The 16,574-nt window shown below is 35.2% G+C and overlaps 1 protein-coding gene across 3 annotated transcripts in view; it reads left to right on the plus strand.

Moving 5' to 3' along the window:
* Nucleotides 1-16,574, plus strand: part of MLLT3 (MLLT3 super elongation complex subunit) — a 249,382-nt gene that overhangs the window by 172,580 nt on the left and 60,228 nt on the right. For all 3 annotated transcript variants that reach the window (XM_082401004.1, XM_082401006.1, XM_082401005.1), the window contains exon 5: nucleotides 12,416-13,117. In XM_082401004.1, coding sequence (XP_082257130.1) covers nucleotides 12,416-13,117 — 702 coding nt within the window. The remainder of the gene's footprint in view (nucleotides 1-12,415; nucleotides 13,118-16,574) is intronic.

A 16,574-nucleotide genomic window follows, 5' to 3' on the forward strand; every position in this document is an offset into this window, starting at 1 on the left:
TTTAATGAAGCCTTATTCTTGATTTTTATTTCTTTTTGGGTCAGTTTTAGTAAGTGGACTGGATTTTTATTAGTTCTTCTCAAAGTTCTTTTCATATCTTGTTGAATTTCTTTTTAGGGTTTTTTTTTTTTAATCTTTGTAGTCTTGCTTTTGCTTGAGTTAATTATGCAAAAGTCTCTGTCAGTCGTTTTTTCAAATATAAGCATTCAAGCTAAAATTTTTCCTCTAAGTACTGCTTTAACTACATTCCACACATATTAATGTGTAGTATCTTCTTTGTTTCATATGATGAATTTGAAATTTTCCATTTTAATTTCTTCTTTTACCTGTGAATTATTTAGAAATATGTTTTTACAATTCCAAATATGGGGAAGTTTTTTTAAATTAAAAAAAAATGTTTGATTTTTAGCTTAATTGCATTACCATAATTTCTTCTTGAATTCACTTTCCTTCTTCCTGAAGTAGATCCTGTTGAAGTTGTTTTAGTGAAGGTTTTTTTTTTTTTTTTTTTTTTTTTTTAGTGAACTCTCAATTTTTGTTAATCTATAAAGTTTTGACTATTGCCCCTATTATGAAAAGTGGTTTTGCTGGTTATTCAATTCTATGTTGATGTTTACTTTCAATGCTTTGAAAATACTTCTTTTGTTTTTTTGAGGTCTGATGTCAGTTTAATTCAGGGTTATGCTGCTAGAGGTATAGCAGCTACCTCTCTGGAGGAAAAATTCCTGATTTTTAGTGTTTGCTTATTTCCGTGGTATAAATACTGTCTTACCATGTATGTCAGTTATTATAGAGTTGAGAAGAGATATGCAGTAGCACACAATTGTGAAGTATTTCCACCCTGCTGATACAATAGACATCAATAATAACCTCAAGAGCACAGATAATAATATGTAGTAAAATAATTAGAGAGTGATGAATTTTGATTATCTATCTCTGCTTTTAATATTTTTCATCTTATATTTTTATATAATTTAACACAGTAGTAGCCTTGTTTAAAAACTGCTCACAAAATTCCTGAAAATTTAACAACAGGTTCATGTGAGCCTACATTAGCCAGTTGTAGCATACCACTCTTGTACTTATTCTTTTTTTAATGGGTGCTCTCTGTGAGCCTTGGGTGACTGCTTTTACAGTCTTTTTGTCTTTAGTGTTTTTAACTTTTAGTACAGTGTGTCTAGGAGCAAATTCCTTTTAATTTATGGATATATCATTATTTTTATATTGTACTTTCTTTTTCTATGTGTTCATGAATTTTATTATTTTGGAAAATTATCAGCCATTGTATCACCTGTATTCTTTATTTTTTCTGAGTCTCTAGTGAGATAGTTGTTACTTTTCTTCTGTTCTCCATGCCTCTTAATAGTTTTTGTATTTTTCATTTTCTTGTGTCTTTGTGTGTGTTCTGGCAGTTTGTTTAGATCTATCTTCCAGTTTGTTAATTCTTTTCAGCCATGCTTAATCTGCTTTTCAGTCCATTGAGATATTAATTCCAAGAGTGCTTTTTTTCCCCCTCCATTTCTTAAAGTCTTGTTTCTTTTCAGTCACATGGTCATTTTTACTCATCTCTTATTGCTTGGTCACTTTTGGATTCCAACTGTCTTCATTTCCATACCTTGTATGTCATTATTTTATATTCTGCATCTGATGATTCCAATATCTGAGATCCTAAAGACCCTTTTACACACTCTCAGATCATGGTGGCTTCTTTCTTTGTGTTTAGGGATATTTTAAAATTGTGAGTTCATATTTGATTTAGTTGAACTTTGGGAATCCTGAGGTCTTAATTCAGAGTACTTTTCCCCCAACAGATTTATAAAAGCTTCTCCCGAATTTCTGAGAGACTCTGAAGTTCAGGTCTCCAAATATGCTGTAGGCCCCAGATTTGGTCTTAAAAGAGACCCAGGAGAATGTGGACCTATCAGTGCCCTTTAAGCAGCTGCACCTCTCATGAGACTAACTGAAGCTTACAGTTCACGTTTCAACTCCTCCCTTCTCTTTTCTCTTTCTGTCTGTATCTCTTTTATCTACTCACCACTCTTGGAATTTTCTTTCATTTTTTTAATAAGCTCCACAATGAAGAGTTTTGTATTATCCAATATCTAATTGTATTTGCAAAGAGTCCACTATATTCCCAAATTAAAAGGCTTTTCCCCCCACTGAAACCATGGTATGTCTAGCAGTTTCAGCATTGTTGTTTGCATTGTTGGAGACTCAATGAATATGAATTGAATAACTATTGAGAGAAGGTGACAAGACAGCATAACCCTGATTATATTTTCCCCTTGTATGATTGTGTCTGTCTTTGGGTTTTTTATTTATGCAGTAGATTGAATTTTTATGTGTCAGGCACCGTTTTTCATCTTATACTTCCAGCTACGCTATTGTGATTAGTATTATACATTAAACATTGAAGGTTGACTATTCTTTGTGAGTAACGATTACTTATCAAGGCTCATTGTCAGAATTCCAGCTAGTACTGAAAGAGAAGACCAAAATGATTTGGCCAATATGTTTTAAAGCTTGTTTAAGAAAACGGAAATTATACAAAGCTAAGCATACATAAACCTAGAAAGAGAAGTGATATAATTATTACTTTGAGTTTCTAGTTTCAAGCCACAAAAGTAAACAGAAGTTTGCTTGAAACTGCGAAGTCTTCTAAATATAACTTACTGTTAACAGTACTTAATTATAATTTAGACTTAAAGCCATAGCAAGTCAGGGAATAGTATATACCTACGACCATTTTATTATTTATTTATTCATTTTGAAAGGAGTCCCAGTTTTTTTTTTAATTTATTTTTCTTAATTAATTTATTAATTTATTTATTTTTGGCTGTGTTGGGTCTTTGTTGCTGCACGTGGGCTTTCTCTAGTTGCAGTGAGTGGGGGCTACTCTTCGTTGTGGAGTGTGGGCTTCTCATATTGGTGGCTTCTCTTGTTGCGGAGCATGGGCTCTAGAGCACAGGCTCAGTAGTTGTGGCACATGGGCTTAGTTGCTCCGTGGCACGTGGGATCTTCCCGGACCAGGAATCGAACCCTTATCCCCTGCATTGGCAGGCGGATTCTCAACCACTGCACCACCAGGGAAGTCCTAAATAGGACCATTTTAAATGAGATTGGATTCTGAAGTAAAAGTATTTTTTAGTACATAGAGCATAGCTATAACTAGTCATTTGAGAAAGGAAGACTTTTAAAATTTATCTACTTGGAATATTATTTTGTAAAATATTGAATATTCTTGCCAAATGATACTTTACAGTTAAATTTCATATTTACATGCAGATACAGTACTTGAAGATATTTTTAATATTGAGGAAGACTTTTATTAATTTCACTCAATGCTTTTGAACAGAAGGGTAGGGAAATGAAAATTTAACTGCTTTTAATTCTGTTCACTTTAGAACTGAAAGAAATTTTTTCACTTGTTTCCATTTCTCAATTGTGAATATGATTTATAAATTTTATCTTCTTCATCTTTTAATGATCTTAGTACAATGAATAAAATTCAAAATGCAACCTAAGTATCCTAAGCTAAATTTGTAGCTTAGAGCTTGATTGTAGTTTGCTTAAAAAAAAAAAGAAAGAAGGAAAAGATAACATTGAAACCACATCAGAAGGAAAATGGAATTTTTAAAAAAAATACAGCAAGATAGCAGTCACATAGTTGAATAGCTTCTCTTTTTACTTTTCTAACACAAAATTTATTTCACAAAATCTCTGAAGTGCAAATGGGTACATGAAAGAGGAGAGATGTAAAAGTACTTTTGGGAGGTTGAAGAAATTTATCTTCTGTCAAAATAGTGCATTTACATGGTTTAAAGAATTAACTAGCAAAGGATGGTATTAGAAAAAACCAAAAATCCTATATTGTATTCTTTGCCAATCCTCTTTCCACTTCCTATAAGGAAGCACTTTAACTTTCTCTCTTTCTTTTTTCTTTTTAAGTTCTAGGGTTACTGCCCAAAGCTTCCAAACTATATGCTTATGCTTCTATTTCTGCATGAGAATTTTAACCTATTTGCTCCATCTCCTTTTCCTCCCAATATAATACCATTGTTAATTCTTACCTTGGATAAGACTTTCTAGATGTTGAGCTTAGAACTTTATCTCTTGTTTGACTGACCATGGACAGTGTTTCTTGATTCTAAACTTTGTAGGCTCAGGTTATACTAGAGTTTCTTTCCCTTCTCTGTTCATGTTTCTACCTTCCATGTTTGTCATCCATACATTTACTTTTGCATTGTCACAGTTGATAACATTGTGTTATGTAATACAAGTCTTAAGTTTTCTGTGCTTGTCTGTAGTAGTAGTAATAATAGTGGTAGTAATTGAAAGCACTTACATAGTTCAGGCTTTGTGCCAAGCACATTGCATGTTTTATATATATTATTTTATAATACATACATATATATACACACAGGTACTTTACATATATTAAACTTACTTAATCATCAAGTCGACCTTGATGGTATAGGTAATATTATGGTCTCCAGTTTACTGACAAGGAAATTTAAGTCTCTTAGTAAGTGGTAGAGCTGAGTAGGTTAAAATGTAAAAATTGAAAATCAGTAAATGTTGTTTACAGCTATGACTGTAAAAGTTACCACTGTTAAGATGTATACTGTTATCATATCTTCTTTCTTATATAGCCATTTATTTTGTGGTTTTAAAAATTATTGTTTTTCTTTATCGCTTCCTTGTTTTTGTGCTAAAATTCCAAAATTTCCTCTCTTTCCAAATAACTCCTATGGAGGCCCTTATAGGATCCCTCCAGTTTTCTTATTCAGTGACCTCCCCCAACCCACCCTTTTTGGAGGTGAGCATTTATTTTATGCGAACACTATAAATTTTTGTCATTTCAAATTATATAATGGGGGAGATTTTTACATTGATTTTGAAAACATTGAATTATGAGAGAAATGTGTCTTATAGTTTTGTAATACTCTTTAAGATAATTAAAGATAACGTGTTCTGCAGGAATATTATAGGAAAGGTTGATTTTCTAATATCAAATAAGCCTCTGGACACAACTGTTTTAATGTCTGTCAAGTTTGAAATATTTATTTGGTAACAAAAGAATCAAAGTTTAAGCCACTAGAAAAGTATACAGGAAGAGCCTCTGATTTCAAAATTAGTTATTTGCTACCTGCCCAAAAGTAATATGTTGTACCCCCTCTACTGGAACTAAATAGAACTTCCTTATATAGTTATGCTTAGATGGCAGGCAGGTTCAGTGTTGTTCTTTTAAGGCCACTGAGTTCCTCTCCCTTTCTTCCCATCCTTCTTTCATTTACAGCTCAGGCTGTATTGGCAAGATTAACAGTTGGTTTTGAAACCAACTGCCCTTCTGAGAGTCAATAGAAGCGTAGTGGTTGAGAGTATGGGCATTGAAACCAGACTACTGCAACTTGAATCTCAGCGGGGGTATATTGTAGCGTTCTCTCAACTTCCTGGTGGAGTATCACCTTCAAGAATAGTACAACATTATTAAAAAATCAAAACAAATAAAACATTCCAGAGCATTGAGTCCTATAATGGCAGACTTTTCTTTTTCCTTCTTGTATGTGTAAATATTTCATGTTCTTTTTATGTACAGGCTATTTAGATTGTTATTGAATGAAAGACCCTTGTTACTATTCTCAAATGCCATTTCATTTCCATTTGTGCAGTGTTCTTTCAATCCCCTATCCATTGACTGATAAACGTTAAATTTGGGGCCTTGTTGCCTCTATTTAGCTTTGATGTTTAAGTTTTGATTCTTTTTTAAAATTAGTTCTATTATTTGTTATTGAAATGTTTTCTGCTTCACCATCTTACTGTGTTATAAATTCATTTTTAATAAAACATTTATTGTATGAGTCATATTGTGCTAAAAGCCTATAAAAATCATCAGCAGTCCACTTTGCTCCGCCCCTTCCCTGAACTCTCTCTCTCAACCATTTTGAACTGTTTGGTGGTATCTTCTGGTATTTGCCTACCTATTTTGAAATATTTATAAATTGCTATCCCCTTCTTAATTTTATTCCTTTTATGGTAGATCATGATTTTACGTGTAAGAAATCTTAAATTCAAGAAACTTGACCTCTCTTAGTTGGTTTTAAAAAGTAGATTATAGATCTCCTTTAAACCAGAATTAACTTGTTAAATTTCTCTTTAGAGTTTGATTCCTAAGTATACATTTAAGGCCATTATTTTAGAGCAGAAATGTTGGTGAAATTTGTTTCATTTACTTTCTTCATTATATTTGGTATTATATTTGTGGATCTTTTTCTAGTTTCTCAGAGTGGGTGCAAAGTGTATTTTTATGCCTGGTATTTTTATGCCTCTCCTTTCCTCGTCTCCTTTTAAGAATAATAAATGCAATAAAGACAATATATTTTATTTTGAGCATATGTTTTCTTATGCCCCTAGATTTTTTTATATGAAATGGTCTTATCATTATTTTCTTTTGACTGATTTCTTTTGTCTTTATTTTTCTAATTTTATTAGAGTGTGATCAACCAATACAATCTATTCAGATATTTTTAAAAGATTATTTTAAGTTCATTTTATGATACCTCATGATTGATTTTTGTCAGTGTTCCATGGGTACATATAAAATTGTAAGCTTTATTCAAGAGATTGAAAGTTTTCTATATAATTATTAAATCAAGTGTGTGGATTGTATTAATCAGTTTCACTATATATTCGTTTAACTTTATTAGATCTGTCTATTTCTGACAAAGCTGTACTAATTTCTTATTTCATTGAAATATTTTTCAAGTTTTTCTTGCATATTCAATACTCTTTGCTTTATGTAACTTAGCTTTTACATTGTTTATGCTGTTTGGTCATCTTAACCTTGAATTTCACATTGTGTGATATTAGTATAACACTCATGCTTTCCTTTGGGGGCATTTAGCTGATATTTCTTGGCTCTTCCCTTTATTTTAAACTTTTCTCAGTCATTCAGTTTTAAGCATTTTTTATAAACAGTCTGTATATGACCTTTGTCTTTTTAACTCATCTGGCAGCCTGTCTTTCAGTGGGAGAATTCAGCTTTCTTTTAAATTCTAATGAGTGATGCCTGATTTTGTTACTTTTTATCTTGTTCCTTATTTTTATTTGTGACTTTTTACATTTTTTTAAAAATTTGGCGTGTATTTTCAAGTTGATATTCGTTTTCCAGTTTCCCCTTCTTTATGTTCTGTACTTTTCCATTTCATTATTGGCCACGTTCCTTTTCAATTGCTCATAGATCCAATTTTCCCCCCCTGTTTTAACATGAATAATGATACCAACATTTTCCTTCACCTTCAAACACTAATCCTCTCCTTTAATGTTCCTAAATTTCTTTGGAGATAATTTAATTTTTAGGTCCAGATTTTTGTTAGACGTTTGCATCAAAAATTCATATTGAGCACTTACGTTACATATTCCATACAGTTTATTATCCATTTAGATTTAGTTCTGTGTAGAAGGCAAAGTAATTGCACTCCTGTTTCTTCTTACATGAAAGGTTTCATTTCTGATTCAGTTATTGTTCCATTAGAATCCCTTCTTAAGTCCTTTCCTTAGATGGAGCGGTAGCTAATGTGATCTTTGAATCCTTAAATTTTGGAAAACACTACTTTCCCACTGAAGGATGTTTGGCTTGTACTGCTTTTTGCCTAGCAATCTAGATGTTACTGTTCTTTCTTTTTAATTCCAATGTTACAAATGAGAAGTCCAATGTTAATTTGATTCTTTCTTTGTATTAAGTAATTATTCTTTCTGGTAGCTTGTAAGGTTTTCTTTTTATCCTTAAAGTTTAGGAATTTTAGTGTGATGTTCTTGAACATGTGCCTTTCCCTTCATTAGTCCTGCCTGGATCTTGGAGAGCCCTGTAAGTTTGCAATTCAATCTCTTCTTTAGTTCATGGAAATTTTCTTTCATATTACTTTAATATATTTTCCTTTTCCCCCTTCTGGAGACTCCTTGGGAACTTTTCCTATAGTTGGTATGTTAGTTAGGTTGCCTTAATCTGTTCTTCAAGTCCTTTCTCTTTTTCCTTTATGATTTTCATCTCTTTGTATTTTGTTTATGCTTTGAGATTTCTTCCAGTTGGTCCTTCATTCACTCTAATTCATCAGTTAGACCCCATCTTCTCTTTTAATTTATCTACTGAATTATTCACCTTAAAGAGTTTACTTCTTTAAATTTTCATCTAGTTAATTTTCTGAAATTATGTAGAAATTATTTTTTGCTCTCTACTTGACTCTCCTTATGTAGTCATACTATTTTTGGCCTCAGTATTTTGTCTCTATCCTTCAGGAGATCTGTTAGGTCTGCTCTCTCCCACTGTCTCCTGTCATTAGGTATGTTGTTTATATGTGCATTGGGGTTCAGGTTGAGCTGTTAGGGGACCTTAGTTTGTTTTAATCCTATAAGGGATGGAAGGTCCAGGCATCTCAGCCTGCACTATAGCAGCAGGCATGTTGTATATTTCATGTGTACTTGGCGGACCTTGTCCCTTCCTTCTGGTCTTCTTGCATTCCTAGCTTCAGGTGTAGAGGGGACTCTCTCTCCTCTTGAGTGCCCCCTGAGCACTTTTGGGGCCAGGAAGACTGGCCACACTTGTGCAGTTATGTATGTGTAGAACTCTTCTGGGTCTTGCTTGATATCCAGAGCAGAGCAAGCCCTACACCTGTTTTCTCTCAAGATGCTTATAATCTCAAGGTCACATTCTTCAGGCCCCACTCACTACCTGTTGGCCCCTGGAGCTGACTGGTTCAAGAGAAGTAAATGGGTTAGATTTGGGATTGGAGTGGGAGAAGGTAAGTCAAATTCAAGGTTCTTTTTCTCCCCAGAATCCTGAATTTTTATACTTTAGTCATAGCCCCAGTTGGGATTTCATCCCTCTGTGCCATTTATCATGTGTTTAATGGCATTACAGAAGAAATTTCTATTTGGAAAGCCATATTTGACTGTCATGGTTTTCCCCACCCCTTCCTATGTATAACGTCTTGGACTATACTACAGTTTCTAGGAAGTGTCCTTTAAAGATGTGTTTTGGACAAATAAACTCTTTTTGGAGAGTTTATTGGTTTTAGATACATAAAACTCTTCTGGGAGAGTTTATTTGTCCATTTCAAATTTTATTAAACAACATATGAATGATCTGAATATCTTACACAACACAGAAGTCAGTTAGGGTAGGACAGAGACCAAAAATAAGAGGATAGGAAGATGAAGAAATAGGAGCTGGAGAAAGAATCACCTTTGAGTTATCAGTGGTGCTAAGAAGAAGACATGGTGATAACATGGAAATTGAAAGTCATATATAATCAGAAAACCTTATTCTGGCCAATAGTTGCAACCTGTTCTTTTCTTAAGCCACTTACTGGACTTGCTGACAAGTAGTATTAGAAGAGATTATAAATTAAAGGGACCCATTCTGTTCCAGAAAATTAAAACAAGGAAGCATTCAGTAGAATCTCAATGGATGAAAGAAAATACTGTACCCTATATTCACAGGTTGTAAAGTTAGTACAAATATATGTATATTTATGTTTAAACAGTCATTGGCCTTAAATATTTGAGATTTGAATTATGTACACATGCTCTCCCTATATCGATATTCAGTTTGTCCTAATCAGCCTTAGGCAAAGAGAATTTGAATTATACAACATGTGTAAACTTTATGTTGAATGGTAGTTAGTCTGTGCTGCTTAGTGGCACTTAATATTGAGGTTAATAGTTCAGTAAAAAATTTTAAAAGCCAGTGACTTGATCCTCAGTTTGTATGGGATAGATAGGCTGAGAATCAGTGAAAGCTTTTATTCTGTGTCAGTAACAATTTAATTCCTGACATATCTAAGCCTCTGTTTTACATTTATTACATGTATGACTATGGAGGCAGGTGATGTACATTTGAACTTTGTCATTTATCACAGGCCCAGGCCAAAAAAAATGTAGCCCTCTAGAATAGAAACTGTTCTCTCAGTTTTTGTTATTTTCTAAATTGTTGTCTTGGGTGTTTTTATGGAATATGTTTCCCTTGTTAACTCTGAGTTGCTTTAGCTTAAAGAATGCTTTTTGGTAAAGTGGAAGGGACAAGAATAATTGGGTCACTTGCTTATACCAAGATTTGTTGGGTGGGTGAAAAGGTGACAGTAGGCATTTAATACCTAGACCAACATGGGGAGTAAAGTTATAAAATTTCTTGCATTTTGTACTTAACATCATATGTATGTAATTAAGATGAGAACTTGAACTTTCTATATGACACAAGAATCTGTGTCATATACCACTATGTACTTTGCCTTAAGAATTCAGTTTGTCCTACAGAAGGATTTTAAAAATAAATTATGGAAGGACCCGTATAGAAGTCCTTTTTGGTGTGTGTGCTGAAATGTTATATTTTTAAATGCTTAATGCTAGAAAATATGTTGGTAGCTTAAATTTGTGTATTTATAAAAATGTGTATAATACTCCATGAAGGTTGAATATTAAACAGCAGTATTTGGGTGTTCTAGAGCCATAATTAGAATACCGTTTGCAAATTGGCAAAATTCAGTGGGTCAACAAACCAATTAAAAAAAAACTCAAGTATATTAGATTTTAAACTGTTCTCCCTTAATTTAGTTTGTCCATAATACTTTATTTTAATTATTCGTAGTATTGCTTAACATGCCAGGAAACGTCTTGTAATAGAATTTATAAAATAATGTCCTTTCAGTAATATGAATATGTACTATCTTTAGCATTCTGCTTTAAAATCTCAGATTAAGGTGTTTTGTAAGGAATTATCTAGTTTAATGGACAAAAACATGTCTTAGTAACTTTATCCATTTTAGAATTTTGAAACCAAATGCTCTCTTGGGAAAAATAAATGGAATAATTGGTATATGTCATTTTGTTGTTGAACAAATAAGACAAAAATTTTTGTAATAAGAAAAAATACATATTCCCACTAACATAGAACAATAATTTTTCATTTTGGGTATGGCTTTATGATGTTAATCTATATATATTTGTGTTTGTTTTTTTGCATAGACCCAGTTAGTAGATTGTTCATTTTCATGAAAAGCATGGCCTTTGCCTACTGTCTTTCCTGTGTCCTGCTAGATATTTAAGGAATACAGTATTGGTTTACATATCATTGGACTTAAGTGGGTAAGTTAGAGGTGAAACATAACAGGCCTGAAGATATAAATTCTAGTTGAAAATCTGGACATTTAATTGTCTTTGGTTCCATTAGGAGGTGGAAGTAAACAAGAAAGAGCTCTTCTTTTAGTATTGGTGTGGATTTTTGCATGTCCAGGATCTACTTCCGTTTCTTATTCTTACTATGTGAATGATAGAGGTTCAGAAACATGGTAAGTATGGACTTAGATTGTGTTCCTAGATAGAAAGCTTATTTATAGGCTATATATTCTGAGGCATTTATATGAGTGAAAAAAATCGGAACACATTTAAAATGGAATAGGCAGCGATTAACTCTTTGGTCATGATTACACAACCTGATTGCCAAAGACTTTTCAGTCCATTTGATGACCATTAGGTGAAATCTTTGTTCTTTTAGACTTTTCCTTTCTTTTTTCTTTCCTTTTGTTGTTGTCATTGTTGTTGTTGCTAGTGGATGGGAGATGTATTCCCTAACTGAAGTTTGGTCAGAAAAAAAAAAACTGCTTTTTATCTAAAATTGAGAATTATTTTATTTCTTTTATCGGTCTTGTGATTCTTTATATTAAAAAGTCATTTAAAATTTAATATTATCTGGCCTCACTATGTGACCCTGGCCTGTTTTTCTACCTCCTTCTCAATCTTTGCTGTCGTTGGATGCTGCTCCCTAAATATAAGCTGTGCTTAGATCCCTCATTGTTTTAGTTCATTCTAGTTCCTGGTCTCCATGGGACTAGAATGAGCTAGTACCTTTTCATTCTTGCCTTTCTAGTAATTACCTGCTTCTCCTGAGGACCTCGTTGAGGTGTTAATTCTCCATAAATCTCTGAATTATTCTTCTCTGCCTCCCCCAACAGAATTAATTTCCTCTCTTCCTCTTATTGTGATAGGTGGCTCCTACAATAACCATGAATCATAGATGTGTCATAGTTACTAAGAGTAGGAGCCATGTGTTATCCCGCTTTGTCTCTCCTAGGACAAGTGTGTAGTGAACATTTGTTGACTTGAAAGGGTTAGAACTCCATGCTTGTCCTGATTAAGAAAACAGCTTGCCTCGTTCAGCTCCTCCATCACGGTAGCCCACACTCACTGTTGCTTGCACACCCTGCTCCCACCCGTTCTCTTGAGGTTGTCGGGTTCTGTTCCAATGCATTTGGGAGCGATCAACGAAGGATCCTTTTGAGGAGCTGTAGTGCGAGGAGACTGGCTTTTAGTCTTCATGGACGTCCCGTTTTGAGAGTCTGCTTTTCTCCCCGCCTTTCCGCAGGACCCCAACAGGAGTACCCACCCCAGCAGCAGCAGCAGCAGCAGCAGTTGTAGCAGCAGCAGCAGCAGCAGTAGCAGCAGCAGCAGCAGCAGCAGCAGTAGCAGCAGCAGCAGCAGCAGCAGCAGTAGCAGCAGTAGCAGCAGCAGCAGTTTTTCCAAGCCTCACAAGTTAACGAAGGAGCACAAGGAAAAACCTTCTAAAGACTCCAGAGAACATAAAAGTGCCTTCAAAGAACCTTCCAGGGATCACAACAAATCTTCCAAAGAATCCTCTAAGAAACCCAAAGAAAATAAACCACTGAAAGAAGAAAAAATCGTTCCTAAGATGGCCTTCAAGGAACCGAAACCCATGTCGAAAGAGCCAAAACCAGATAGTAACTTACTCACGATCACCAGTGGACAGCAAGAGAAGAAGCCTCCTAGTAAAAGACCCCCCGTTTCAGATTCCGAAGAACTCTCAGCCAAAAAAAGGAAAAAGAGTAGCTCGGAGGCTTTATTTAAAAGTTTTTCTAACGCGCCACCGCTGATACTCACTTGTTCTGCTGATAAAAAACAGATAAAAGATAAATCTCATGGCAAGATGGGAAAGGTCAAAATTGAAAGTGAGACGTCAGAGAAGAAGAAATCAACTTTACCGCCATTTGATGATATCGTGGATCCCAATGATTCCGACGTGGAGGAGAATATGTCCTCTAAATCTGATGTGAGTAGTCTGACTGGTTTTCCTCCTTTCCTTTATTAGTTTTCCAATTTTATTTCTGATAGCTTCAGCATAAAGACAGAGGAAGGAGAATGACAGTTGCGCCAGAAAATGGTAGCATGGAAGGAGACATGGCCTAGAAATGAATTTCCTTAACTAATGGAAAGAAGGAAATGAAATCATTAAGGAATCTGCAGACTTGTAGGCTATGATTTAAGTTGTTAAAGGAAAGATATGTCCCGGAGTATAATAATGGGTCATTTGAATAGCAGCAGAAAAATCTAGATGCTCATCAGAGCTTAGTTACTATGCTTTCCAGTGACTGCTGGTTTAGGAAAGTGAGAAGAATGCAATGAAAGTAGAATACACCAGAAAATAAATTTTAAAAAGAAACAGAAAATATTAGGGTAGAGCTACAATGTTGATCTTTTTTTTTTTAAAACAATTTTCATGCACTTTATTTTCTATTTTTATTTTTTTAAATTTTATTTATTATTTATTTTGTTTATTTTTGGCTGTGTTGGGTCTTCGTTTCTGTGCGAGGGCTTTCTCTAGTTGCGGCAAGCGGGGGCCACTCTTCATCACGGTGCGCGGACCTCTCACTATCGCGGCCTCTCTTGTCGCGGAGCACAGGCTCCAGACGCGCAGGCTCAGCAATTGTGGCTCACGGGCCCAGTTGCTCCGCGGCATCGGCAAGCAGATTCTCAACCACTGCGCCACCAGGGAAGCCCCAGTGTTGATCTTTTTGATCAGTGTAATGAAGTAATTTGTTTACATAGATTGAAAACTGGTGGTAGTATTTTTTAATACTTTTGTCAAGGCAAAATTGATATAACAATATACTGTGTATTTAAAATGTGTGATTTGATACAGTTTGATGTTTATATGTGTCATGAAACCAGGTAGTGGTATTTTGAAAATGAAATATTTAATTTTTTCCCCTATTGTATAACCACTGATTTGGAAGGGACAGGGTATATATCTTCATTACAAGGTTTGCTAATGGGTAGGATTATCTTTTGTGGGTTCCTAAAAGAACATTTGGCCATCTGATAATCCCTCAAAATATTATTCGATGTTGAGATTTAAACTTTTTTTTGGCCTGCGTTGGGTCTTCGTTGCCGTGCGTGGGCTTTCTATAGTTGCAACGAGCGGGGGCTACTCTTCATTGCAGTGTGCGGGCTTCTCATTGTGGTGGCTTCTCTTGGTGCAGAGCACGGGCTCTAGGCGCATGGGCTTCAGTAGTTGTGGCACACGGGCTCTAGAGCTCAGGCTCGGTAGTTGTGGCGCACGGGTTTAGTTGCTCCGCGACATGTGGGATCTTCCCGGACCGGGGCTCAAACCCATGTCCCCTGCATTGGCAGGTGGATTCTTAACCACTATGCCACTAGGGAAATCCCGAGATTTAAACTTATAATTACTATTTCTCAGAGTTGGAAGGGAATTTCAGGTTACCTATTCTAACCTCCTACCAAAGTAAGAAATCCTACACTTCCAGTGACAGAACTGTTAGTAATTCAAGTATTCCATTCTATTTCTGGAGAATGAACATTATTTACAATGACGTTATCTCCTCCTCACTTCCCTTTTTTCTCTAGCTTTGGCCTTCTACTCTTACTTATCAGTCATGATCGGTCCCAGTAATCTCTTTAATTTCAGTTGTCAGTATTTCTAGACAACAGTCAAGGAAGATGTCTGGCTAAAAATTGCTGGCCATTTTAGAATACTTCTCTTTCTTTCCCATAGGGAGGCTCCACAGAAGTTCCTAATTCAAATGCTGGCAAAGGCTAGGAGGCCTTAACAGATTCTCTCTTCTCCATTTGCCCCATTCTGGGTAGAAAGGCAGCCAGGATTAGGACATGGCATCAGTACCGATCCCTAGTCATCCAGAGACCACCTCCTTTCCCCCCCTCTACTCTCTATAGCTAATCTCAAAATTTTAAATCAGATTAGAGGCAGAGTAGCATATAAAATACTGGAGATGGAGTAATTTGTTCCAGTGTTTGGTATAGGCCTTAGAGTGATAGTTTGTGAAATGGAGACGAAAGCCTAATGGGTTTGTCCTAATATCTCAAGCATTTATTTTTTCTTCTTTGCTTTGTACCCCTCCTCTTAATTCACAACTTGCTCTTAATCTAGATGTTCCTTGGAACTTTTTTCGTATGTTTGACTTTTTATTTCAGATCACTCTGAAATGTTCATTGATGCTATTGGGGTGTGACTAGTCTATCAAGATTGTCAAGTTTAGCAACTTTGTTTCTCCATATTCTGCCGTGTTGCAGTTCTTCTAGAACAGAGGTTTTCAAATTGTGGTTTGTGATTTACTAGTGAGCCATGAAATCAATTTAGCATGTCATCACCAGTGTTAAAAAAGAAAATCAGAATACATTGCAACTAGTATGGGTAAGTAATGGTTTGTGAAAATTTTATTTCAGAAGCTATGTGTATTTCTTACAGTAGGTCATCATCAAAATTTTGAAAGACACCTTTCTTGAATGTTTGCTGATTTGTGAGAAGACCAAATAGCATTCATAAAGCACTATTGAATGCACTTTCTACAGGAAATTATCACAGGTGATCTTCCTCTTTAGCTAATTCTGTGTATTCTTATTTTTGTTTGCCTCTTGCTCCCTCCCTTTTATATATGATTTATAAGGTATGACTTTTCCTAAACATCATGTTCAACTTGATAGGTTTATCCAAAGCAATACCTTGCAAAATCTTCTGGAATGAAGAGTGAGAATTGTAATTCCATACAGTAGGTAGCAAATTTTCAAGATGATTGATGACGTGTCAGAGCCACCTATCCAGTGACCATAACAGGAGTTTTTGTAATGTGGTTTGCATATCATTACTGAGAAAGCCTCTAAAGACTTTTGGGTATTATTTGGGTATAAAACCCAACAACTGTACTTTCCTTATTAGTTTTCTGGGAGTAATGCTTTTATTGTTGCTGCTTTGGTTTAATCTTCTAAATATAGGTGGTAGAATAGAAGAGAATTGACAGAAGTGGTTCCAAGTAATCCAGCGCCCAAAAGACTTTCTGTGAACGAAGGAAGATAGAGGAGGGCTGAAATTCCCTTTCTCCAGTGGTAAAGGTAGCCTGTGTTTGGCCTTTCTCCTACTTGGTGTCCCTACTGTGGTTAAGACCAAAGGAGCAGGAAGCAATTGTAATGGAGAGAACTAAGCACCCCATAGTCTCCCTTGGCAAGGAACTGATTGGATAGCTTGGGACAGGCCCATCTTCAGGGGGCACCATTCACATTGTCCTGGTGGTGAGTGTGTCTGCATCTGAGTAAGTAGGATCAGATGACCTGATCTGTCGAAGGACCTTTACAGCTTCATTATTTGAATATGAGCCAGATTTATGTTCATTCGTGGAGGGCGGGGTAGAGGGTAATTTTAGACCTAGCAGGCAGAGATCATGGACTTTGGAAACAGAAGAAGGACACAAAAAGAA

This window comes from Balaenoptera borealis (assembly GCF_965194805.1).
Source record: "Balaenoptera borealis genome assembly, chromosome: 8".
NCBI classification, from domain to species: domain Eukaryota; kingdom Metazoa; phylum Chordata; class Mammalia; order Artiodactyla; family Balaenopteridae; genus Balaenoptera; species Balaenoptera borealis.